Source organism: Podarcis vaucheri (assembly GCF_965113315.1).
Source record: "Podarcis vaucheri genome assembly, chromosome: 17".
NCBI lineage: Eukaryota > Metazoa > Chordata > Lepidosauria > Squamata > Lacertidae > Podarcis > Podarcis vaucheri.
In genome coordinates, this window is record NC_138755.1 from 33300479 (window position 1) to 33324821 (window position 24343).

Sequence of the window (24343 nt, forward strand, 5' to 3'; positions counted from 1 at the left end):
AGAAATAGTACCTCGGGTTAAGAACTTTGCTTCAGGATGAGAACAGAAATCGCATGATGGTGGCGCGGCGGCAGCGGGAGGCCCCATTAGCTAAAGTGGTACCTCAAGGTTAAGAACAGTTTCAGGTTAAGAACAGACCTGCAGAACGAATTAAGTTCTTAACCAGAGGTGCCATTGTAGTTTGGAGATGGTGTTTAATACCAGTCAGATTAAATCAAATAAACAAGGAATATACGGTGTTTGAAGGGATGCCAGGACACTGGGAATTATGTTCGCATGTGGTGGGGGTGTAAAAATGTACAATTTTTCTGGCAGAGGGTGTTTAAGGAGATAACAGAAACCACTGGGTTAAAGCTGACCAAAAGTCCAGAGGTAGCAATATTATCAATTTACGATAGGGTGGAAGGTTCGCAGGCTATGAAGGACTTGCTCACAAATTTATTGACACCTGCATGAATTATGATAGCTAGGAAGTGGAAGGGGCAAGGTGAATATAAAATGGAAGAATGGTATAAAGAGGTGTGGGATATAGCTATTAATGATAAATGAGTGTGTGGCATTAAGGCAAGACGGGGAATATGCAGGAGTAATTATTTTGAGGAGATACGGAAGGTGTTTGCAGAATTTGTACTGCTAAAATAGAAAGGGGTCAAATCATCGCAAGAGGTGTTGAAATTCTGGGAGGTTGGATAGTTACAATGGAATGGTATCGGTGGTGGGGCGCACATTTTTATTCTTATTTATTTATTATTTTTACTTTGTCAAAATAAAAAGGGGGGAAATACAGGCATATGCTGTAACACATAATTTGGGAATTATTGCTGTGCAGGATAGTGTGCATTGCAGTGATAGCCAATGTGGTGCCTGTCAGACATGGTGGACTACAACTCCCTCCAGTCCCAGTCTGAATGGCCAAAAGGCAGGGATGATGGGATTTGTAGTCCAAAACATAGGGAGAGCACTACCTTGGCTTCTCATGGTGTAAAGAATTCTGCTTTTATTCAGAACTGTTTGCCATCACACTACGGCAGCTGACCTTAACTGGGGAGGTGGTATACTGCAAAGTATGGCTTGCGATCCTTCACTAATGGCTAAGGCACTTTAGGAGGCAGCAGACATGGCGCTTTGCTGACAGAACGCAAGGTGTGCTGGCGCCATAAGAAATATGCTGGTGGAACAGCGCAGACAGGACCGAGTTGCAGGTGGGAAGACCAAGGGAGGACCACATTTATGCCACATCTGATACCCCTTCAGTCAGCACCTCCGCTGCTAATTCAACCCCAGTCCTAGCACAACAAATTTCTCTCCCATTGATTTCAACAGAAAGAAGAGGAAGCCCCACAACCGACTCACGTCATCACCACAGAGCGTAAGATATGACACAACACCCACTTGCAGCACACCACTATAGACCCCACACAAAGAGGGCAGAACTTAGATGATAGAGCACATAATAATAATAAATTTTTATTTATATCCCGCCCTCCCCAGCCGAAGCCGGGCTCAGAGCGGCTAACAACAGTAAAATGATACAACATTCTAAAATCATTTCATTATAAAATCAGTTCAGATCAGATCAATGGCAACCATTGGGCTCTGTGAGGATTGCCAAAGGAGGGGGTCAGGCTGTGCCCTGGCCAAAGGCCTGGTGGGACCGCTCTGTCTTGCAGGCCCTGCGGAAAGATGTCAAGTCCTGCAGGGCACTAGTCTCTTGTGACAGAGCGTTCCACCAAGCCGGGGCCATTACTGAAAAAGCCCTGGCTCTGGTTGAGGCCAGCCTAAACACTCTGTGGCCCGGGAAATCCAAGATGTTTTTGTTTGAAGACCGTAAGGTCCTCCGTGGGACATACCAGGAGAGGCGGTCCTGTAGGTACAAGGGTCCTAGGCCATATAGGGCTTTAAAGGTTAAAACCAGCACCTTAAACCTAATCCTGTACTCCACCGGGAGCCAGTGCAGTTGGTATAGTACTGGCATAAAGCTGCATGACATAAGGCTGCGTATCTCTCTGGCATCTCTCAGGTTGCACACACTCAAAGATCATGGGGTGAGGAGGCTGCGGAGAAGGGACACTGTGGAGAAAGGACTTTGCATGAAACAGCAAGGCCTCAGAACATACCTGAGCACATTGCTAACCCTCTGCTGCCTAGAACCCTAACAGGCACCTCGCTTTGGACTCCAGACACAAACATCCAGCACCAAATTCCGTTCCCAACTGCTTAGGGTTCCTGGGAGGAGTACACAGAGAAGTAAACAAGGGAAGGGGAGGGACACACTTTATTCTGCTCTAGTTTGATACTGATATCCCTGCCGAGCTATTGCCCAGGATTCCAGAGGTCTTGGCCCTCAACCAGGGTCTGTGCTCCTTTGGAGAATAGAGACATGGCTGAGGCTGTTGTAGCTTTAAGAAATATGGTTTAATTACAGACATTTCCACTTTCAGTCTGCATGGAGGGAGTCCAGATCTTACAGCATGGTCATCTCAAGAGGGGCTTGTTTTCCCCAGCAGTGCAGTGCTGGAATCCAAGGCATCTCTCCCAGCCAGCCTTCAGCCAGCCTGCCCAAGATGGATCCCAGTCCTTCTTTCTTCTTCTTCCCAGCAACTCTTGCTCAAGACTCTCTTTTCCTGTCACTTCACACTCAGTTACCCTGGCAAACTTCCAACCCCCCCCCCCGTCTTTGTTCACATCTTAGGACAAGGGGGCGGGGAGGACAGTTCTCTTGCACTGCCAATGGCCCTCAGTGGCCCTGTATTGTTTCTTAATGGCCCGAGCTTGGCCAGGTCAGTTTACATAGGCTAGCCCATGAATTCCTCTGCAGCTTGTATCTCTCCCTTCACATAATCAATATCCTAAATGTAAAGGTAAAGGGACCCCTGACCATTAGGTCCAGTCGTGACCGACTCTGGGGTTGCAGTGCTCATCTCGCTCTATTGGCTGAGGGAGCTGGCGTACAGCTTCCGGGTCATGTGCCCAGCATGACTAAGCCGCTTCTGGCGAACCAGAGCAGTGCACGGAAATGCCGTTTACTTTCCTACCGGAGTGGTACCTATTTATCTACTTGCACTTTGACGTGCTTTAGAACTGCTAGGTTGGCAGGAGCAGGGACCAAGCAACGGGAGCGTACCCCATCATGGGGATTTGAACCGCTGACCTTCTGATCGGCAAGTCCTAGGCTCTGTGGTTTAACCCACAGCGCCACCCGTGTCCCAATCAATATCCTACCATTTATTAATTTATAGGATTTTGGGGGATCCCTGCAAACCTATAAGAATGTGATTTTAAGAGTGGAGAGGTGCAGTCCAGGGTCCTTTCTCTCTCTGGCCACTCAGGTTTTCTAGACTACGATGGGATAGGCCTCTGAGGGTGATGCTCCCCCCAGATGCCGTGTGGGGAGGAGAGGGAAAATGAGGGAAGGACACCATAGGGGAATGGTATTTTGCGGGATCATGCTGCCTAGCAGGGCTGACCTATCAAACCACAGAGAAGGGGAGGCGGACTGGTCACATGAGCTGTCATGGGCGGCCAGCAGGGCTAGTTATTGGCCTATGCAGCAGTTTTGCTGACTGCATCAGGTGTCCCCGATTGCGGGGGGGCAGTGCCTGAAGTTCCCCTGCTCAGGGCCCCGAGCCAAGAGGGCACAAAACAACAACCACCAGCAGCCTATATTTATACGGGTACCTACTGAGATCTATAAAAAGCAACTGGATCTATGGGAATTATTGTGAAAACAAGAAATATTTAGGGGGCCGCATGCCAAATTTTGGTGTGTCAAATTACCAAAGGGCCTCACCTCTTTCCTGTTGTGGATTTGAAATAGCAACATGGCGGCATCATCCAGATGTTGTTGGATGCCAATTCCCATCAGTCCCAGTCAGTGTGGCCAGTAGTCAGAGATTATGAGAGTTGCAGCCCACATCATCTAGAAGGGGCCACATTGGCTATGGCTGCTGTGAAACATAAGCTGTTCCACCCACCTAGAGATTCTTTCGCAACCCCTGCAGAAGATCCTCAGGGTGTGTTTTGATCTCTATGTGCTGCTGTGACCAAGTGGGGCTTGCGGTGCCTATTCAACTCCCAGGAGATCACTTTCTTTTGCCCTTGATGGGACTGTTCTTTGTAAGGCATTTAATAGGGGGCATTTCCCAGGTGGAGGCTTCCAAGTCCTGCTTCCCAGCCCCAGGCAGCAGGCCACTGGAAGTCCATGTGTGCTGGTAGGCGGCTGCTCTCCTTGCCTCTCTTGCCCCCCACTTCCTTGGGCAGCTTGCCATGACCGTCTTTCCCACTCCAATTACAGATAGGTAGCCGTGTTGGTCTGCCATAGTCAAAATAAAAAAATTCCTTCAGTAGCACCTTGAAGACCAACTAAGTTAGTTCTTGGTATGAGCTTTCGTGTGCATGCACGGAATTCTTCAGGTATCTGAAGAAGTGTGCATGCACACGAAAGCTCATACCAAGAACTAACTAAGTTGGTCTTTAAGGTGCTACTGAAGGAATTTTTTTTATTTTCCCCACTCCAAGTGGCTTTTGAACCCTTGTCCCAGGAGGACTGGCTTCCTCTTGCCCTGGAAGCCACATGGGTGCAATGTTGTGCGGGCTCTCCTTCTGCCCCTTCAGATGTTGCGCTCAAAAATGGCAGGGATTGGCGTCAAGGGATTTGAGCCAAATCACTTACTAGCTGTGCCGGTGGGAGCATGAGGATTTCTGCATGTTGTGACAATTCTGAGGATGCGTCCCTATTACTCAGTTCACTGTCTGACACTGTGTCCACACGACGTGCTGACACAGACGCAATCTGGGCTGGGTGTGTTGGTTATTTCCCCATTTCTGTATATTTTATTGGTGTTGTATTGCCCTCACTGAGCAGGATTTGGGAGTCTTTTGCTTTTTGTAAATCACATAGAAGTCTTTAGTTTGTGTAGACACTGTAGCTTTATTTTTTATTTCGCTTGCATAGCAGTGGTGTATCTCCAGCACAAGCTAGGAACAGGATTTCTCGGTCTTTATTAGTCACCTGAATCGTGCAAGACAGACAAGGTTGTACAGTGGTACCTCGGGTTACATACGCTTCAGGTTACAGACTCCGCTAACCCAGATATAGTACCTCGGGCTAAGAACTTTGCTTCAGGATGAGAACAGAAATCGTGCTCTGGCGGTGCGGCGGCAACAGGAGGCCCCATTAGCTAAAGTGGTGCTTCAGGTTAAGAACAGTTTCAGCTTAAGAACAGACCTCTGGAACAAATTAAGTACCTAACCCAAGGTACCACTGTATAGAAATGCAGACCTCACAGACTCCACCAGCTAAAATTAAAGAGACAGCATTGCATAGGTGAATTCTTCGTAGGGGAAAAAATGAATCTATACCTAAGGGGGTCCCAGAAGCAAACCACAAATCGGGAATGGGAAAGAGACGACGTCTTGTGGGCTGCAGTCCAGGATGGAGAAACACCGCAGATATATTCGGAGAACTGTATCCCTCCCACCCCACCCCCCTTTGTGGCCCACATGTCAGGAGACCTCCATCATTCCTGATGCTTTTGAATGGCGCCATTCAAGTTAGGAAGGGAGTTCCTATTGTACCCTGAACTCGCACTCCAGGCTAGAGAAGACAAGAAGAACACACACACAAACAAACAAACAAAAAAACCCCATGCTGGGTCATGATAACACTGGGTTTTTTGTATGTGGAAAGAACAAACTTCCTCACAGTTTTCTAAGAGGAAATTCTGAGTCAGATACTAGCCTTGCAGCTGGTTCGGGCAGGGAGGGGAGGGAGTGGGTGGGTGGGTGGGTGGGTGGAGGAGAAGCCAAGGCAGACCCTGACTCATCAAGTACAGCTTTTTGGAGGGGGGGGCGCCTCCAAAGGAAATGAAGTCATTCCTAGAGGGAGAAAGGGAGTGAGGCTGCAAGAGGCGAACTCAAGATGTGCATTAAGAGGAAAAAAACACACCCAGAGTCAAGGTGGTTTTGGAGAAAGGGTGAGGGGAAGAGATCAGCAAAAGTATGAAGGAAACCATAAACCTCACCAGGGCCTTGAGCTGAGGGCCGTGGGGGGGGGGACAGGGGCCACGAAAAGGGCTGGGGGAGGAATGAAACACCTAAAGGCTGGCTAGAGAAACGGAGATGCATTAACCTGTGTGCTGCCGCCTTTCCCATTCCTTCCGGGCTGCAATCTTAACGCATCCTTACGCACCGGGAGTAAACTACTGAACTCTTGTCTCGAGGCTTCTCAGCAGTTTTTTAGGCTTGGGGCGCTAACGTGGCGAACTTTCACCTACTGGGAAAAACACTCAACAGATCCTCAATGGGGGATCGAGTAGAGCACCAGGCCTATGGCCGCTTTACCGGGGGCTAGTGAACTCGGGGAGGCGGGCGCCGCTTACTTCCGAGGAAGCCCAAGAGGGAGGGCGTTGCGCACGCGGTTAGTCTTAGGAGGCGGCCCCCACACCGCATCGGGCCGCCGGGCCCCACAGAGCAAAAACATGCCCCGGCTCGGACTCATCGAGGGGCTGCAGCCTTTGGGGAGGAGACGAAGCCCCCTCCTCCTTTTCTGCGTGGTCGCCGGCAGCCTCCCCTCCTTGCCACATTCCCCGAGGAGTGAGCTCAGCTGTTCGCTCCGAGCAGCCCTCTCTCCTTTTATGGTCAAACAACTTGGGCAGAGCGAGGCTCCCTTAAAAAAAAAAGAAAAGAAAAAGTTGCGATCAGCTCGGAAGTGTCGGGGCTACAACAGCTCCTTTTTTCCTCCGCCCCCTCCGAGCTTCTTCAACACCCCTTCTTGGCAAAAGGCAGCTCCAGAAAGTTGCGCGCGGGCCAGGCGAGCACAACCCTCCTGGCCGCGGGGAGGAGTCGCGAGGAGAGGCTGCGATCCTCAGCTGCAGCAGCAGCAGCGCGCACAGTCCTCGTTCAGGTCCCCCGGGGATCCGAGAGCAGCTCCCTTTCTCTGCGCCCTAAAGCTGCGCCACCCGCCGCCGCCGCCGCGGCTCCTGCTGGGAACCAGACCATTGCCCTCTAGGTAAGGCTGCCTTCTCCTTGGAGAAACCTTCCGGGCTTCACCTCCACCTCCCCACCCTCCGGAAACAATACCGCGGTTTTAAGAGCTCTTAAAACGCGTGCCTCGTGTTCGAAGGGAGGGTTAGGTGCCCCTACCTCCTCGGAGGCACCGGCGGGCCGGATGGATTCTCGCGCGGGCCACTTTTGCGCACATCCCCGTTGCAACGCGGGGCTTGGCTGAGTGCGCGTAAAAGTTTACGCGCGCCTAAAGTTGCAGCTCCGGAGGAATTTGGGAAGAGGGCGAGAAACTAGGGGCACGTTTCCTCGACAGTGCCCTGGATCGCGGGGCCGGGGGGGTAACTCTCGAGGAAGTCTAGGATCGCGTTAGGGTGGTGGTGGGGAAACGCTCCCTTGGGCGAGAGATTTGCAGGATTGCCGAGCGCCCCTCCTCCTCCTCGGGGGAAACCGTGACGAGGCGCGCCGCGCCGTTGCCGTCCGGTCTCTCTGGCGAGCCCCCCTCCCCTCCTGAAGGGAAATACCTCCGGCAGTCTCCTCCTTTCTCTTGTTAAAGGGTTGGCAGCGGCTGAAAGCGGAGAAGCGGCATGGGAGTTGCTCCCTGCCTGCTCTGGAGCTGCAGGAAGGGGTGTTCGCCCGCCTCGGCCCGGAGCGTTTTTCCAGATGTTTTGAGTCGAAGCAGCGGGAAGAATCCGCAAGGTTCGGCAGCGGGGAGGGGGCGACGCAACTGTTGCGATATGTCGGCGCCCTTTACAGGGGGGCTGGCTGGCTGGATCCAGACTTCTAGTCCGCTTCTTTTCGGCCAGACTTTTCCCCTACTTTCAGCAAAGAAAAGGGGTGTGGACGTGTCAGCCGCTTGTATTAGACTGAGTATAGGCCGCACTGTTACTTCTGTACACGCGCGTTCGCCAGCTTATTACGGTATACATAAGAAAGTGCTTTTTACTGCTTTTTGATCACAAAGCAGAAAAGAAGAAGCGCTGAGATCCCTAGAAACAGTGGATCCCTGCAGGCGCGTGGGGGCGGGGTGGGGAGAGGGAAAGAATGGTATAGCAGGAATCTTTGCATCCTGTTCGTGAGCTGCTTGGGTGTTTGCCAAGCTAGCACTGGAGAACCTCTCTGTTCAGAAGCAGTCTACCTTTAAATGCCAAATGGTGTGCACAGCCCACAGGAGAAGGCTGGTGCATTTATTCACACCTTACAGAACTTAATTCAGCAGCCCTTGCTTCAGAGAGGACGCTGGAGGAAACTTGGTTTGATCCAGCAAAAGGGACTCTTGCCTTGGGGTGATCCTGGACAACCTTATCGGTTTATAAGCTCAACCAGTGAGTTTGCACATTATGGGAGAAGGAGTGAACTGGAGTTATTTCAAGCAGCCATCACAGCCTTTGGAAAACAGAGCTGAGAGTTTGCTGCGTTAATTTCTCAAAGTTCTGGTACGACTCTCCATATATATGTGTGTGAGATGGTTGGACAGTGTTCTCGAAGCTACCAGCATGAGTTTGACCAAACTGGGAGGCAGTGGAAGACAGGAGTGCCTGGCGTGCTCTGGTCCATGGGATAACAAAGAGTCGGACACGACTAAACGACTAAACAACAAATATTTTCTACATCAGTGGAAGATCATGTCAATCTTCATTGGACAGACACAGAAATGATACGCACTGGGTTTTCCTTCAGAACAATCAGTATGCAATAACAGAAAGGTGTGGTCTAGGGTTGGGAGAGATGTTGCTGGCTGACTTTGAACGGTGCTCCGACTAGCTAGTTTCACTTCCCTGCTGGCCATAGTTCATGAGCTGCCTTTATGCCTCAAATACTAAAATGTTAGGCCGTGTTAAACAGACCTGCTAAATTTAGGGCGTATGTGTGGGCTGCATCTCTTTAGGGTTAGATGAATGCACAAACCTGCCCAGTTCATCATCTGATTCTAGGGTAGGCCTGCTATTATTTAAGACACACCAGCCAAGCTGCTAGACCACAACGTTTACTATGTCTTAAAATAAGAGCCAAACAGGAAACTCCTGACTCCACCCAGATTCTTTAATTAAGCCCAGTGCCACCTAGTGACTAAACTATATGATGGCACATACACACACATACCTGCCTAACCTGTGACCCACCAATCGTAGCACAACACGCCAGCCATTATTTGTGGCTTATGGGCTTGTAGAAATTAGAAGGGAACTTGGTGTTCATCTACTCCAACCCTTCTCAGGGCAAGATCTGAGATCTGATGATGAAGGGCAAGGCAGACATTTATTGTGTATTTCCAGAGCCTCACTGGGAATGGCAGAAGCCAAAAGATCTATATGGCCATTATATACAGTCAGCAGAACCAAGCGATAAAGCTTTTTGCAGGACTGTGAAACTTAATGCACTGCAGGTAGTACGATGGCATTTCTGAATTCCTCCTGAGAAAACCCTCCTGCACTTAGACAGCTAGCACAGAAGGGAAGGCTAGGCTGAACATTGCTATTTTTCTAGCCTTAGAGCGCTGCCATCAAAGAGCATTTCACCCATTGCCTGAAATGGCGCAGCCCATGAAAAGCTTCACCGCTTGTTTCTGCTCAGTGTATAAACTGGCTCCCGGTCAACGTTCCTCCCCTCTGTCAGAATTCACTCTGCACCAGCTCACACGAGCCTGGTGTTAATCCCTTTATTGAGTGGCCTACAATAGCCAGATTATATCATAATTTGTATTTAACAGGGCTCGTCCATCATGCCACTGATTGCACAGTCCCCATAAAGTTTCTGCAGGAAATCTCACACTTAATAGGCAACAGCTTATTTGCTAAAATGTTCCTTATCCTACAGGGATGCAGCCCTACAGTTCCTAACTGTTGTTTCCCCGGTGGCTATTTAATTGCAGAAGGTTCAGTGGGTGGGTGCCAGTTGATTTGACTGCGTGCCTAAATCATCGAGATGCACTTTGATAACTGCGTGCAGCACTAATGTCTCGCAACCAATGAAACTGATCTGTAGAAAACGCAGCTTGAAAAAAGAGACAGCGCATGTATTTTTGTAAACTAGGAAATCTATAATAATAATATAAAAAGAGATGCATTGTGAGATTATAGTTAACCGGCAGAAACTGAGGTGGGCGATATTGTCAGACTTCTTGCCCTGTAACACCCCAGGCAGAAATACTTGGATTGTGAACATATCATGAATGTTTTATTTAAAATGTGTTTTAACCTTTCCAGCAGCTCCTAGTGACCACCACCGACAATAAACAACATATATGCAATCTGACATTTCACGTTAAATACTACACGTGCACCTACAAACAGGTATTCCCTTTACAATGGGCCAACTAGAGGAACACCTGTTTTAACTACAGTAGTCTTCAAATCCTCACAATAGAAATGGTCTGGTGTGGTTTCCTGTGGATAGAATTCTCTAAGGAAGGTGCCACCACTAAGAAAGCCCTGCTCTTTGCAGCTGCCATCGGCTTCTAATGCAGAAATCTGAAGGGTTCCACTTGCATCTTTGGGAAGCGTTAGAACATGGCCATAGGAATAAATGTTTCTTGAGCATAGGCTGCTTAAGAATGATTCTCTCCCTAAGCAGCTTTCCCCTACCTGGTGTCCTCTAGATCCTGTTAGACTACAGTTCCCATCATCCCTGATCACTGGCCGTGCCTACTGGGGCTGATGGGAGTTGGAGTCCAACCAGCAATCTGGAAGGCACTAGGCTGTCGTCCCAAGAACATTGTCAGGGCCATCTCTGCTTATTGGCAACAGCTTGGCTGCTTTACACCCCAATCCCTCTCAAATAACTGCAAGATGAGGTAGTGCAGGAGCTGTCCTAGAGTCCAGGAACGTCTTCTTCCCTCTGGGCAAACTTGAAAGCTCGTTGGGGCATGCCCCAGTCTTTCCTGTCCATGTGAACAATGGGTGTGTTGCCTGCATCTCATAGCTCTCCCTTTTGGTTTCTGATAGGCGACACACATGCCTTGAGTTGTGTCCAAGTGTTTCTCAATGGCTCCCATATCTGGATTCTTTGAAACCCTGTTCGGCTCCCTTTTCATCTGCGGACACTCCATTTCAAGTGTCACTTAAGGATCTGGCTGCGAATCATAAGAAGGAGTGTTGACTTCTCTTGGGTTGGAGCTGGGGATGAGGTCACTAGCAAGGGAAAGAAAGAGTAAGATGAGCAGGGCAGCTGCTTGAGAGCAAGTGGGGAAACTGCGTTGTCCTGAGGTTGAGGAGATGGGAACAGCTGCCCGGTCTATGCAATTCAGTGTCTCCGTGGGGCAGCTGACTCTCTTGCCTTCGGAACCATGTTGTGCTCTTCCATTTTTTTCCTCCTTTTGGTTAACGCACCAAGTACAAGCTGCAAATTTAAGAGAACCAAAACCTTTTGCCTTTAAACCAGCAAAGAGATTTTTTTAAAAAATCACTTGAGATTGAGGTGGACTGGCCTTAACTCTCGCCAAGGGCAGAATGTAGCAGGAAGCTGCTGAATGCTGGGAAAGTCAGAAGGCCTAATGGGAAAGTCCTGTGTGGGAAACAAGGTATCTTGGTGCATTTCTTTGTGATGGGATTTTATGCTGGAGAGATTTGGCAGGCTCTAGAGTAGGCTGGTTCCAGTCTTGCCGCATGTAGAAGATTCCCATGGACTCATCAGTAAATTCTGCCTTCACATGTGTCCAAGCGGAAGCTTTCAGTGATGAAGCTTTCAGCCTTGGAGCTGGCTTCCCACAACATGGTGTCATTGGACTACAAATCCCATCATCCCTGAGCAGTGGCTGTCCTGACTGGGGATGATGGGAGTTGGGCACCAAGTGTGTTTGTTTATTTATAAAATTATTGACACACCCATATCATAAAATATTTTTTGGGAGGTTATTAAAAGGGGGGAGGTAAAGCACAATTAGAAGCAATAGAGACAGTCATTAAATTGACCAGCAAATTAAACAGCTGCAAAGGGACTCCTGAAAATCTGAAAGGAGGGTGCCCGCTGTCTCTCTGCTGGAAGTGTGTTCATCTACTCCAACCCCCTGCAATGTAGGAATATGCAGTTTTTGTTTACAACACCGTATAGGGATTGGACCTTGTTATTATCAGCACCGTGCTCTAACCAGCTGAGCTATGTCTTGTAGTGGAGGCCAGTTGGGCCTTGGGACAGCTCAGTCGGTAGAGCACGAGACTCTTAATTTCAGGGTTGTGGGTTTGAGCCCCACGTCGGGCAAAAGATCCCTGCATTGCAGGGGGGTTGGACCAATAGATGAAGCTTGTGTCCCCTTCCAACTTTGTGATTCTGTGAATCTCAGCGATTCAACTGGGAGGTTACAGGGAAGGAGTGCATTGGAGGAGGTCAGGAAGGGTCTTGTATGATGTTGGGACACCCCCACCAGGCGGCGATAGGCTTCCTGTTGCGTTTTGTTTGGGGGTCAGCTTTGAAGCCCATTGGAAGTTGATGGGTGTTGTTGGCAAACTTGGATTGCTCAGTCAGCAAGAACCTTGGAAATGGGCCCCAAGGCTGGTTTGGGGTGGGATGTGTTGACCTTCTCAATACCTCTGTTTACTTTGAGGGGAATGTCAGTGGCAGACTCGTTTTGCTGGACTGCTCTCTCTCAGCCTTCGCAGAGCCCAGCGTGTTGTGGAAGTACCAGTAGAACAAGATATTTGCAATCCTTGGTGGGTAAAGTTCTCTCTCTCTCTATGTGGGTGGTTGGTGGCAAGGTGGGGACGGAGACCATGCATAGGCCTCTTGAAATATGCTAACGAAAGTAAAATCATAACATGCAACGGAAAAAATGCATATCATTTATTGTTGAGCGTGCGCATGTGCTGACGTTCAAAAGAAACATATATATGGCACATGCCTCCATCCAGTGTTTGAGATACTGGGGCAAAGTGTCCTATCTAGGATTTTGCATTTTGTTTCTATATTCTTGTATTGCTAGGACTCTCTCTCTTTTTGCCTGCTTGTACAATTCCGGGGATTCTGGGCTGCCCTTTCCCAAATAAGCTTCTCCTTTAATAAAGTACCACTTTATTAAGTGGCTAGAAGGGGTCTTTTATTTTTTTGCTCCCCCCCCTCCTGTGCTGTGCCTCTGGTTGCCCCTGCGAAAAATGGGCGGTCTCTCTCGCCTGTGTGAGTGTGTGTGTAGCTGGAGCTCAGAAAGGAGGCGGGTGACTCCAGGAGTTGCTTCCTGTGCAAGCGGGAGGGAGGGAGGGAGGGATGGAGGCAGCACAGCAGAGCAGGGAGAGATGCTGAATGGGGATGCTTGTCTCTGGCCACAGTGACAGAAGAAAAGAGGACAAACCTCTGGCAGGAGGAGGGTGTGTGTGTGTGTGTTGGAGTGTGATCGTGCGTGCGTTTGCGCACACCAAGGGGCTCCCTCGCTGAAGACACCGCCATGGCATGGGTTCCATCGCCAGGTTTCCTTTTGTTCTGCTCCAGCTGCAAACGGTCCGCGTTGACCAGCCGGGGCCAGGGGCCTTGAGGTAACACAAAAGCAGAGGTGAGGGGGGTTAGACGGAGATGTTTTAAGGGGCGGGGTGTTCGCGTGTGTGTCTGCTAGCCTGTGAGCGAACCGTAGCCATGCTGAAAGCTCTGTGTAGCAGACCACCCCCTCCCCAGTTGCTTTGCAAAGTCGAAAAGGAATGCTCCGGAGTCGCTCTTATTTTTTATTTTTGAAACGCAGCCTTGGAACGGCTATTTTGGCTACTGAGAATTCAATCCCCTTTCCATCTCCTGCGCTGTGGGTTTCTTTTCTCCTGTAATGTGTCCCCCCTCCCCTTAGATCCTCTTCTCTCTTTCTCCTCCGCCTCTCCCAAAATAGAGCTTGCATGACTCCAAAGTGTACACAGGGAAGAAGTTGGGGCCTGGCCTCTATTTTGCAATCGCTTGCCCCAGAGGGAGGAGGAGATTTTCCAGGTCTTTGGATCCAGGTTTTTAATATATGCTCCGAGCTTGCTTGCAAAAATGCATGCCTGCACAACCCCCCCTACACACACACACACACAAAACGCCCCTTTGCCACCACCTTTACATGCTCTCCGCAAAAGATCCTGCCCTGTTTCCACCTCTCCCACTTGCCTGCTCTTCTCTGACGGCCCTCTTCCTTTCCATAGGTCCTGATCCACTCCACAGCAGGATGGCCTCGTCGGGGGCCCCGGGGACCCGCATGACATCCACAGTCAGCATAAACATCTCCACCCCAAGCTTCTACAGCCCTCAGAAGAAATTTGCACCCGTTGTTGCCCCTAAGCCCAAAGTGAACCCCTTCAAGGCTGGCGGACCGGCTCCGGAAAATGCTTCTGAGCAGACATTTCCACCCCCTCCGCCGGGGGCTTGTGCCCAGATCGGGAAAGTGGGGGAGATCCCGGCAGCTGTGACTCTTTCCCTCTGTGAAGGTAAGTGCTCCTTCAGTTCCACTTGGGACTGGAAAAAATACAAAGCTGCCCGATGACCAGTGTCGGAAAGACAGAGGTTCTCCTCAGGATTCTAGTTAGTTTGTGCCTGCTGGACCTGCTCAGACCTGCACGAAGCCCTTAATCTTAGGGTTGTGGGTTCGAGCCCCATATTGGGCAAAATATTCCTGCATTGCAGGGAGTTGGACTTGATGAACCCTCAAGGTCCCTTCCAACTCTTACGATTCTGTGAAATGGGTGTTTGTGCAGAATTCTGGTCCTGCTCAGTATAAACAAATGCAATGATCCCTGTGTTATGTGGGGCTGTTAGAATGCTTTCGCCCCCCGGGAGGGATTAAAAAGCACTTGCAGTGAAGGGGTTCATCTTCTGTTCTTGCACCCTGGTAATTGACTTGAACTGAATTGTAATTGGGCCTTCTAGAATGCCACACGGCTCAGTGGAGCCGCTCGCGATTTGTGTGAGGAGTTCTTCGGCTGCACAAAAGTTCCTTGTTAGCAATAAGGACTAGCGTTTTGGCCTGGAATTCAAATAAGCACCCTTAAGCAAGCAAGCAAGCCAAACTGTTTTTAGCCTGGGTGTGGCCTCCTCTTGCAGCAATGGAAGTGTGCAGGTACAGGCAGGAACTGGGCAATGATGTAGAATTTAGTCCCAGCATAAATTAGCTTTACCAAGCTTCATATGTATTTATTTTGGGCACTCTGTGTTAGATTGCTATCAAGGGACATAGAGACAAGGCCTAATTTTTAACGTGGGAGGCGTCGGGGAAGGAAGCCTTGTTACTTAATTTTAAATGTGAGGGTAGATTGCAGTGGCTCACCATGAGGTGGAAGGCTCTCTGTACATGTTCAGAGGTACTACTTGTGTTAGAGTTTATATTTGAAAACGGTGGAGGAACTTAAGTCCTGCGGGATATTTTCCCACTTAACTCTGCTCCCCATATCCGCATTACATATTTAAAGCAAACTGTTTTATCCCTTTAAGCAGTTGTGGTTTCTCCCAAAGAATCCTGGGAAGTAGTTAACTGTTAAGGGTGCTGAGAGTTTTCAGGAGTCTCCATATTCCCCTCACAATTCCAGAGTGGTTTAAAAATGGATTCCTCCTCCCAGGGAACTCTGGGAATTGTAGCTCTGTGGCAGTTATCAAATGACAGTTCCCAGGATCCTTTGGGAGGAAGCCATGACTGTTTAAAGTAGCAGGATACTGCTTTATATTTATGGTGCAGATGTGACCTTAGTTTTGGACAAAGTGCTTAGTTGGTCTGTCTTTTTGTCTGTGTGTTTTTAAAAATTGCATTTAACCAGAGAGAGAGAGAGAGAGAGGGAGTCTTCTTTGTTCTTTCGCTCCCAGAGCTCGCAAAGACATAGCTTTAATATTTTCACACTGTTACAGCTGGCCGCTATTCAAGGACTCCACGGTGTCCTTGACTTCACAGCAGAGCTGTCAGAATGTTACAGCACTTCCCTCTCAAGATATAAAGAGGAAGCGTGCACACATTTTTTAAAAATCTCCTTTGAGGTAAACCCAAGAAAATGTGTCTCAGATAAAAGCCCTGTGTCTCCGTCTGCCCAGCTATGAAGAAATTATTTTGAGGTCCTGGAGCCACTTTCAAGGCCAGACCCCAACTTTGCATTACACTGGCATCACACTGGAGCCAATTTTATTGTTGATTTTACAGTGGGGATGGATCAATTAGAGAAGCATTCTCCAAGCTGATTGCTCTTACAATGTTGTGGTCCATTTGGAACTATAGTCCAAACCATCTCAAGGGCACCAGCTTGTGGAAGACTGATATTATTCTCTAATAATTGTGTTGCTTGTGGCTGCATAAGTTTACCTAATCCCTTAACTGAATTTTAGCAGCCTGATCATTAAACTTCAGCTCGCGTTGAGATTGACTTCTCCATGACACAAAGTGAACTTCCTTCTTTCTAGCCCAGTAGTTCCGCAACTTTCCCCACCCAATGGCAGTTTTTCTGCCTGCTGTAATTGTAACGCGCCGTGCTAGATGCTGTGTGATTTTAAAATGGTATTTTGTAATCACTTCTTTCATTTCATATTTATCTATTGCGTTACAACTTGCATTCCGTGGAATTCAGATCATGATGCAGTACAGTGGTACCTCAGGTTACATATGCTACAGGTTACATACGCTTCAGGTTACAGACTCCGCTAACCCAGAAATAGTGCTTCAGGTTAAGAACCTGGCTTCAGGATGAGAACAGAAATCGTGCTCTGGCGGTGCAGCGGCAGCAGGAGACCCCATTAGCTAAAGTGGTGCTTCAGGTTAAGAACAGTTTCAGGTTAAGAACGGACCTCGGGAACGAATTAAGTACTTAACCCGAGGTACCACTGTAATAAAATAAAATGCAAGTAATAAAAGAAGCGAAAACAATACAGTCCAAATCATTAAGAAGGTTTAATGCAATGGAGCCTCATTTGCAACTACCCCGTCCACAGACACCCAGGCAGCACCTGAATGAAGCTTGCAAACCACTGATGGCCTGCAGACCACAGCTGGGGAAGCCCCCCTCTTTCTTGCTGGGCCAATTTTCCAGCAATGGCTGTTACTTCAGAGTAGGCTGCTCCTGGCTTCTTCTTTTTTATCATCCAGATACTTCTTAGAGTGCCGTTCTGCAGGGCTCACGTACGCAGAGTAGCTCTGAGCTTCCCAGCCCTGGGGACCCCAGATGTTCTTCAATGCCCATCATCCCTGACCATTGGCTAAGCTGGCTGGGGATTATGGGAGTTTTACTCCCAACAGCCCCTGGGGAGCCACGGTTGACATACATTGAAGTAGGGTGTGGCAGTGCCACCCTGGAAATTCAGATAAGTCCTCTCCCTGCCCTTGCCAGCTTGCTGCCATCCTCACGGCTGCACATTCTCCCAGCCAAGCTGCTCAGGCTTCTTCTTCCCAGGCCTTTATGTGTGCTATTTCTTGCTCTCTCTTTTCTGGTAACCACCTAAATAGAGGAGGAGGGGAGTTTTTGGAAGGGAAGGAGTGGCTTGGAGTGACTTGCTTGACCGCACTATCGCTCCACTGGGTCCCTGGGATTTGCTGGATGCCCTGTTCTCTTTGGCAAACTGCGATGTACCTACAGTTTCCGCACTGCATGTTACTTTCTCTTGACACCACTGTTTATAATTCTTTCCCTCTGTGCGCATAATACCCAGTTGGTATCCTCCTCCTCCTGCTGCTGCTGCGAAGGATTATTTTACATGCGTCTAAGCTCTGATGTAATTGTTACAGGCCGGGCTTTTGCCAGGGATTATTTTACATACATTTAAGCTCTGGGGTAATTGCTGCAGACGTGTGTGTTTGTTTGTTTTTGCATCCCATTGCCATCTAACTCCACATTATACATTCCCAACCGTCTCCTTTATACACAGGGGTGGGCTGGGCTTTTTCATCCTAAGGGCCGCATTCCATAGCATGCATTCTTCTGGGGGCCACTTGGCAGGAGTGTGGGGAGGTGGAGGCAAAAGTGAACAGAGTCATGGGTGGGACGCCTTCCTTTTGTAATCCAAGCCACTCCGAAGTCCGAGCTTTGTATGTACATCCTCATTGTCGCCATCCTCCATCCAGGCAGTACCTGGATACTTTCTAGTCAAATGCTCCTGAGGTGGACATAGAGTAGGGATGGAGAGAGAGGTGGGGGGCCTGGAGGGGCACATTTGCCCTTCCCTTGCCCCCTGCTTTGCTCCCATGGGCATATGGATATTTGGCAACTGCAGACCACACTCTGTGCATCTAATGCAGTGGGTTCTAATCCACGAGAACTTACACCAACACCATATTATAATTTGTTGGTCTTTAAGGTGCTATAGACAAGGGACGCGGGTGGCGCTGTGGGTTAAACCACAGAGCCTAGGACTTGCCGATCAGAAGGTCTGCGGTTCGAATCCCCACGACGGGGTGAGCTCCCGTTGCTCGGTCCCTGCTCCTGCCAACCTAGCAGTTTGAAAGCACATCAAAGTGCAAGTAGATAAATAGGTACCGCTCCGGCGGGAAGGTAAACGGCGTTTCCGTACGCTGCTCTGATTTGCCAGATGCGGTTTAGTCATGCTGGCCACATGACCCAGAAGCTGTACGCCGGCTCCCTTGGCCAGTAAAGCGAGATGAGCGCCGCAACCCCAGAGTCGGTCACGACTGGACCTAATGGTCAGGGGTCCCTTTACCTTTACCTGTACCCTAAAGGTGCTAGAGGACTCTTGGTTGGTTTTGGTGCAACAGCCTAGCACAACTTCTCTGAAACTTGGTATTTGGGGGGGCATTCTCATCCTTGGACGCATTATACTGCCTTAGGACTTTTTAGTCATTTAGGGATCACAGAACTTTGGTTTTGTTATAGCCACCCTTTTGGCGCTCTGTTCATTCTACCTCTACCTTTCCTATGAGTAGGAAAAGTTTTTAAAAGATGGAGAGGAGGGAAGCGTTCAAACAGGGTTTTACCCACCTGCATTAAGTGGCGCAGACCAGAAAGGCTGGGTCACATGGTACTTCTTAATGTGTAATTTGGCTCACGGTGAAGGGACTTGGTAAGCCTTTTTTTGCACCATTTTCTAATAAATCTTTTAAACAACCTGAAACGTTAAACTTTGAAGTACCAAAAGTCTTAATGTTGCTCGTTGAAACTGATGAATGGAGGAAAAAATGAAATGGTAGTATAATCCTATGAATGTCCTAAGATTAGTAGTAAGGGAGGGAATGCCTCCTCACCCTGGAATGAATGAATACGGGACCTTTTTGATTCATATCTCAGAGCTAGGCTGCACACACGACAGATCATGTGAGGAAACTGTTCCTGGGCTGCATCAATTGAGACGGCAAGGTGACTTCATGGCTGAATGCCCTTGGTGTTCCGATGACCACAGAAGGGTTTAGTCTAGCCTACTTCCTGACCTGCAAGGTTTCTAAGAGCAGATCCACCCCCCTGCCCTGTGTGGGAGCCATTCAGATTTCTGTCCCCTGCTCCAGAGTGGTACATTCCAAGAACAGTTGTACCATGTGCCCTGTTCTCTACTTTGGCCATGCAGGAGATTGAAAGGGTCCCCATCTCTTGTTCCATCAGGATGCATGAGTAAAATTGCAATGCACATAAATTGCTTTGCCTCCCAATGGATAGGGCTTGGACTACTGCAACGCCCTCTATGTGGGGCTACCCTTGAAGGTGACCCGGAAACTGCAATTAATCCAGAATGTGGCAGCTAGACTGGTGACTGGGAGTGGCTGCCGGGACCATATAACACCGGTTCTGAGAGATCTGCATTGGCTCCCAGTACGTTTCCGAGCACAATTCAAAGTGTTGGTGCTGACCTTTAAAGCCCTAAACAGCCTCGGTGCTGTATACCTGAAGGAGCGTCTCCACCCCGATCGTTCAGCCCGGACACTGAGATCCAGCGCCAAGGGCCTTCTGGCGGTTCCCTCATTGCGAGAAGTGAGGCTACAGGGAACCAGACAGAGGGCCTTCTCGGTAGTGGCGCCCGCCCTGTGGAACGCCCTCCCATCAGATGTTACAGAGATAAACAACTACCTGACATTCAGAAGATATCTTAAGGCAGCCCTGTTCAGGGAAGTTTTTAATATGTAACACTGTACTGTTTTTAACACTTGATTGGGAGCCGCCCGGAGTGGCTGGGGAAACTCAGCCAGATGGGCGGGGTATAAATAAATTATTATTATTATTATTATTATTATTATTATTATTATTATTATTATTATATTAAACTCTGTCTCAAGCAAGGCTCCTCTTGAGACATGGTTCCTGGTCAATAAATATAGAACTGTACTATTTAAATATTATTATTATTATTATTATTATTATTATTATTATTATTATTATTATTATTATTTGTAGTTGTTGTTGTACTTGGATTGTGTCGGAACTTCTTTAATTTTTTTAATAAACCTTTACTTGGAACAGTTTTAGTGCCGCAACGTGCAAAGTATCTGCTTCAGTGTGTTCTTCCATCACTCAGCACCCACGTTAGACAACAAAATAGCTGTTCCTGTTCCTCTGTTCCTCCCCGCCACCTGCCATCCCCGAGGGAGAAACACTGGTATAAAATCCAACTAATTCAGCAACATGCTTCCAGCATCTTCACTGCTTCCTGTATCGATGCGCGTGGCTTGTACATTCAAGGACTTTCTCGGACGCAGAATATAACTTGATTCTTCGCCAGCCGTTCACTTGGACAGTGGTGTTGGGGTCCTCAGGAGAACACTGTTGCAAGCATTTTTGTGTTTTGTGAGAATTTGTAGGATTAGCTGGGAACTGCTAGACAGTAAATGGGAAGCATCACTTAACTCTTGGATTTCCTGTTGGTCCTGCAAAACATTGCAGTGGATTCCCCAGTGTGTTCTCCAGTCCAGACCCATGTTGCAGTGCTCTCTCTGTAGCTCCTTGTTTATGCTTCTCTCCCTCTTCCCCTTTGTATGTACCTGTGGATTCTGCAGCTGCCTGTTTCCTCTGCCATGCATCCCAGTTCTGTTGGTGTGCATGTGTTCCTTGGTTGTTGTTGTTCAGAATTCATGTATATTCCAGCTGCCCCATGTATATTCCAGCTGCCCCTTTTTCCTCTTCTCATTTCCCCCCATCACCCACTCTCAAGGCTGTGGCTTGGCTGAGACGGAGCCTTGCTGGGCTGCATGCATGTTTACACTCTCTCCCTTCTCTCAGTCTGTGTTTTATGCCTGTGGAGTCTTCACAATTATGTGTGCCTGGTACCTTTATTTTTTAAAATTGCATACTTTTATGTTCCCCAGAGGGACGCGGGTGGCGCTGTGGGTTAAACCACAGAGCCTAGGTCGGCGGTTCGAATCCCCGCCCTGGGGTGAGCTCCCGTTGCTCGGTCCCTGCTCCTGCCAACCTAGCAGTTCGAAAGCACCTCAAAGTGCAAGTAGATAAATAGGTACTGCTCCGGTGGGAAGGTAAACGGCGTTTCCATGCCCTGGTCTGGTTCACCAGAAGTGGCTTAGTCATGCTGGCCACATGACATGGAAGCTGTACGCCGGCTCCCTCAACCAACAAAGCGAGATGAGCGCCACAACCCCAGAGTTGGTCACAACTGGACCTAATGGTCAGGGGTCCCGTCACCTTTACCACGTTCCTCAGAGTAGCCTGGTTGGGCTCTGAATGGCCAAATGAACCTTTCCTCACATCACGCGCCTGCAAGGTGAAAATTGTGTCACATCTGTGAAACCTAAAGCTTTGTGACTCATTCTGAGGACTTTGGAAGGCAGTTGGTGAAACATAAATCTCAATTTTTTTTCCCCAGAAAAGAAATGAGAAAAATAGTGAGGACTGGTAAACCCGAGGATTTTTTTGGGGGGGGGCATTTTTGGAACCTAGCTTTGTGTGTTTTGATCTTATCAGTTTGCAGGGATAATAAAAGCTGTCACTAGTATGGTTGCACCAACCACTCGCAAGCATGTGTCCTTCACACCTTGGTCAAACAAAGCTGGGAAACTTCCATTTGTCTTGGTGTGTGAGCCGAAGGACTGAGCAGGACAGAAATATCAAGAAGCATTGCGTTAGTCCCTTCCCCCCAAAAAAGAAGAGGGCTGCTGTCATTTCTGGCAGACATAGTTATCTGCCTGCTCACTTCCGCTGTCCTCATTCCCTGACTCCCAACTCCAACAGAGGGATATATAGCCTGAGGGTTGCGTTAGCAGCCATCGCAATCTCCAGTCCCGTGGACTCCACCTCCTGGCTCTGCTTTTTCTCCTGAGAGTTGATGCACGGACAAAGGCATTTTTAACACCCCACCCGCTTGTACCTTGGCTCATGCAAGTTTTAATGGCTCGATTGTTTAGTAAGGCTTTTCAGAGGGGAAAAGAGGGGTTTAAAAGAGCCCTTTCTGCTTGCCTGAGTGGATGTGAATGCATCAAGTTGATATTGCTGGCTTATCTACCCCAATTCAAATCAGAATGCTTATTTTTAAGCAGACATGCAAAAATCTAGTCACCAGGGGCTTTAATGGTTCTTGTAGAAAATATTAGGGACGCTTTCATACCATACATTTAAAGCCATGGCTTTCCCCAAGGAATTATGGGCGTTGCGGTTTGCTAAGGGTTGTTAGGAAACTCCTTTTCCCCTCAGTGGAGCTACAATTCCCAGAGTGGGTTGACAGTCAACCCATCTGAACAGGAACTCTGGGAGGGTCACCTAACAACACTCGACACTCACAACGAACAATTCTAGGTAGGATTGTGGTAGCAGGGAGGGAGAGAAAAGCCGATGGGAGCATATCTATGCTCACCCCCCCCTCCCCTGGGTATGCGGAAACCTTTTATTTGTTTATTGATCAATCCTGCTGTCTTCCCACCTCTCCTACCCTCAAGGCTCTTCCTTAGATCTGGAGATGATGTTGCAGATTTGGTGGCTGGCAGTAGTGGGTATTTGTTGCTGGTGTCTGCTGAGGGCTTATCTGTACTCCCGGCTAGGGCTAGGTGATATATCAATATATCTTCCAAAACCAGTTTGAAGTTATTGTAAGAATTTTAAGGTCTTAGATATGTAATAGGTAAAGGTAAATGGACCCCTGACCATTAGGTCCAGTCGTGGCCGACTCTGGGGTTGCGGTGCTCATCTCGCTTTATTGGCCGAGGGAGCCGGCGTACAGCTTCCGGGTCATGTGGCCAGCATGACTAAGCTGCTTCTGGTGAACCAGAGCAGCGCACGGAAACGCCGTTTACCTTCCCGCCGGAGCGGTACCTATTTATCTACTTGCACTTTGACGTGCTTTCAAACTGCTAGGTTGGCAGGAGCAGGGACCGAGCAACGGGAGCTCACCCTGTCGCAGGGATTCGAACCGCCAACCTTCTGATCGGCAAGTCCTAGGCTCTGTGGTTTAACCCACAATGCCACCTGCGATATGTAATAAATGTTCAGAAATGTTCAAAGCAAACACATACATAAATATATAAACCACATGTCTGGAGCAGAACAGGAAGACCATCCTGAAACCTCCCAAACTGACCAAATCTTTTCTCTGCAAGGAGAGAGGGGGTGAGGGAACCTTCCCATTGTCTCAGGAATTGGGTAATCACCATTTCAAAGGAATGGCCACACTACCAGGAAAGGCACTCAGATAAGCCATTATCAGATAACCTGGCAGACAGGAAAAACAACAACATTCAAATTTCTGTTGTAGACCACCTTTTCTGTGATGTAGGTTTGATGTTTGTGGGGGGTGGTCTTGGGTTACACCCCTTCTGTGATGTATGTATGATGTATGGAGGGGTGGTCTTGAGCTCCATAGTAGGGAATTTAAAATGTCTATATAAGGGCAGGCACACCTTTGTTCTCAGTCCTCCATCCTCCTGTGTGGGGGGGGGGAGCACCCTGTTGCAACAGCTTTAACAAAGATCAGGCTTACTAGCTGCTTTGCTTCTCAATATTCTCTGGTTGGCCTCTGTTGTTTTCTCCTACCAACAGGGAACCCATGTAAGGACTCTATACGGGCTCTTGGATACCCCATAAGGGGGAAAGGGCAGATTTTGTTTACAACAAAGTCCATATCGCAATATCAGTTTTATAGCTTTTGACCTGGCAATATATTGTGAATCATGATGTGTGTGTGTGTGTGTGTGTGCTATGCAACAACCACAATGCAGGAAAAACTGAAGCCAGCCAATGCCTCTGCGTAACTCCATCCTTATTTCAGACATCCTGATAGATTGGCATATCAGGATGTTTAGCTGGTGATATATTGCAGTGTTGAAATCCAGATATCGCCCAGCGCTACTCCCGGCAATTAATTGTTGGGGGTTTCCAGTTGGTTGTTTCTGTCCCCCTGAAACTCTGTTCTGCAACTTTGCACCGATCTTGCATGGGATAACTCCTTCATGGATCATTCCACGCAAGGGCTCCAGAACACAGCATGCAACCAGTGGCCGTGCCACAGATGATGCCAATCAGGTTAATAGTGCCAGGTGCAAAACCATCTAAGC

At 48.7% G+C, this 24343-nt stretch overlaps 1 protein-coding gene across 3 annotated transcripts in view; it reads left to right on the forward strand.

Annotated features, from left to right (window-relative positions):
• Positions 1–6773: 6773 nt before the first annotated feature.
• ZYX (zyxin) overlaps positions 6774–24343 on the forward strand; it is a 35362-nt gene continuing 17792 nt past the window's right edge. For 2 of the 3 annotated variants that reach the window (XM_082204873.1, XM_082204874.1), the window contains exons 1-2: positions 7575–7701; positions 14091–14372. In XM_082204873.1, the coding sequence (XP_082060999.1) occupies positions 7590–7701; positions 14091–14372 (394 nt within the window). In that variant the 5' untranslated portion in view covers positions 7575–7589. Of the gene's footprint in view, positions 7010–7574; positions 7702–14090; positions 14373–24343 lie in introns of those variants that run through there. The other variant, XM_082204875.1, reaches the window with a different exon arrangement.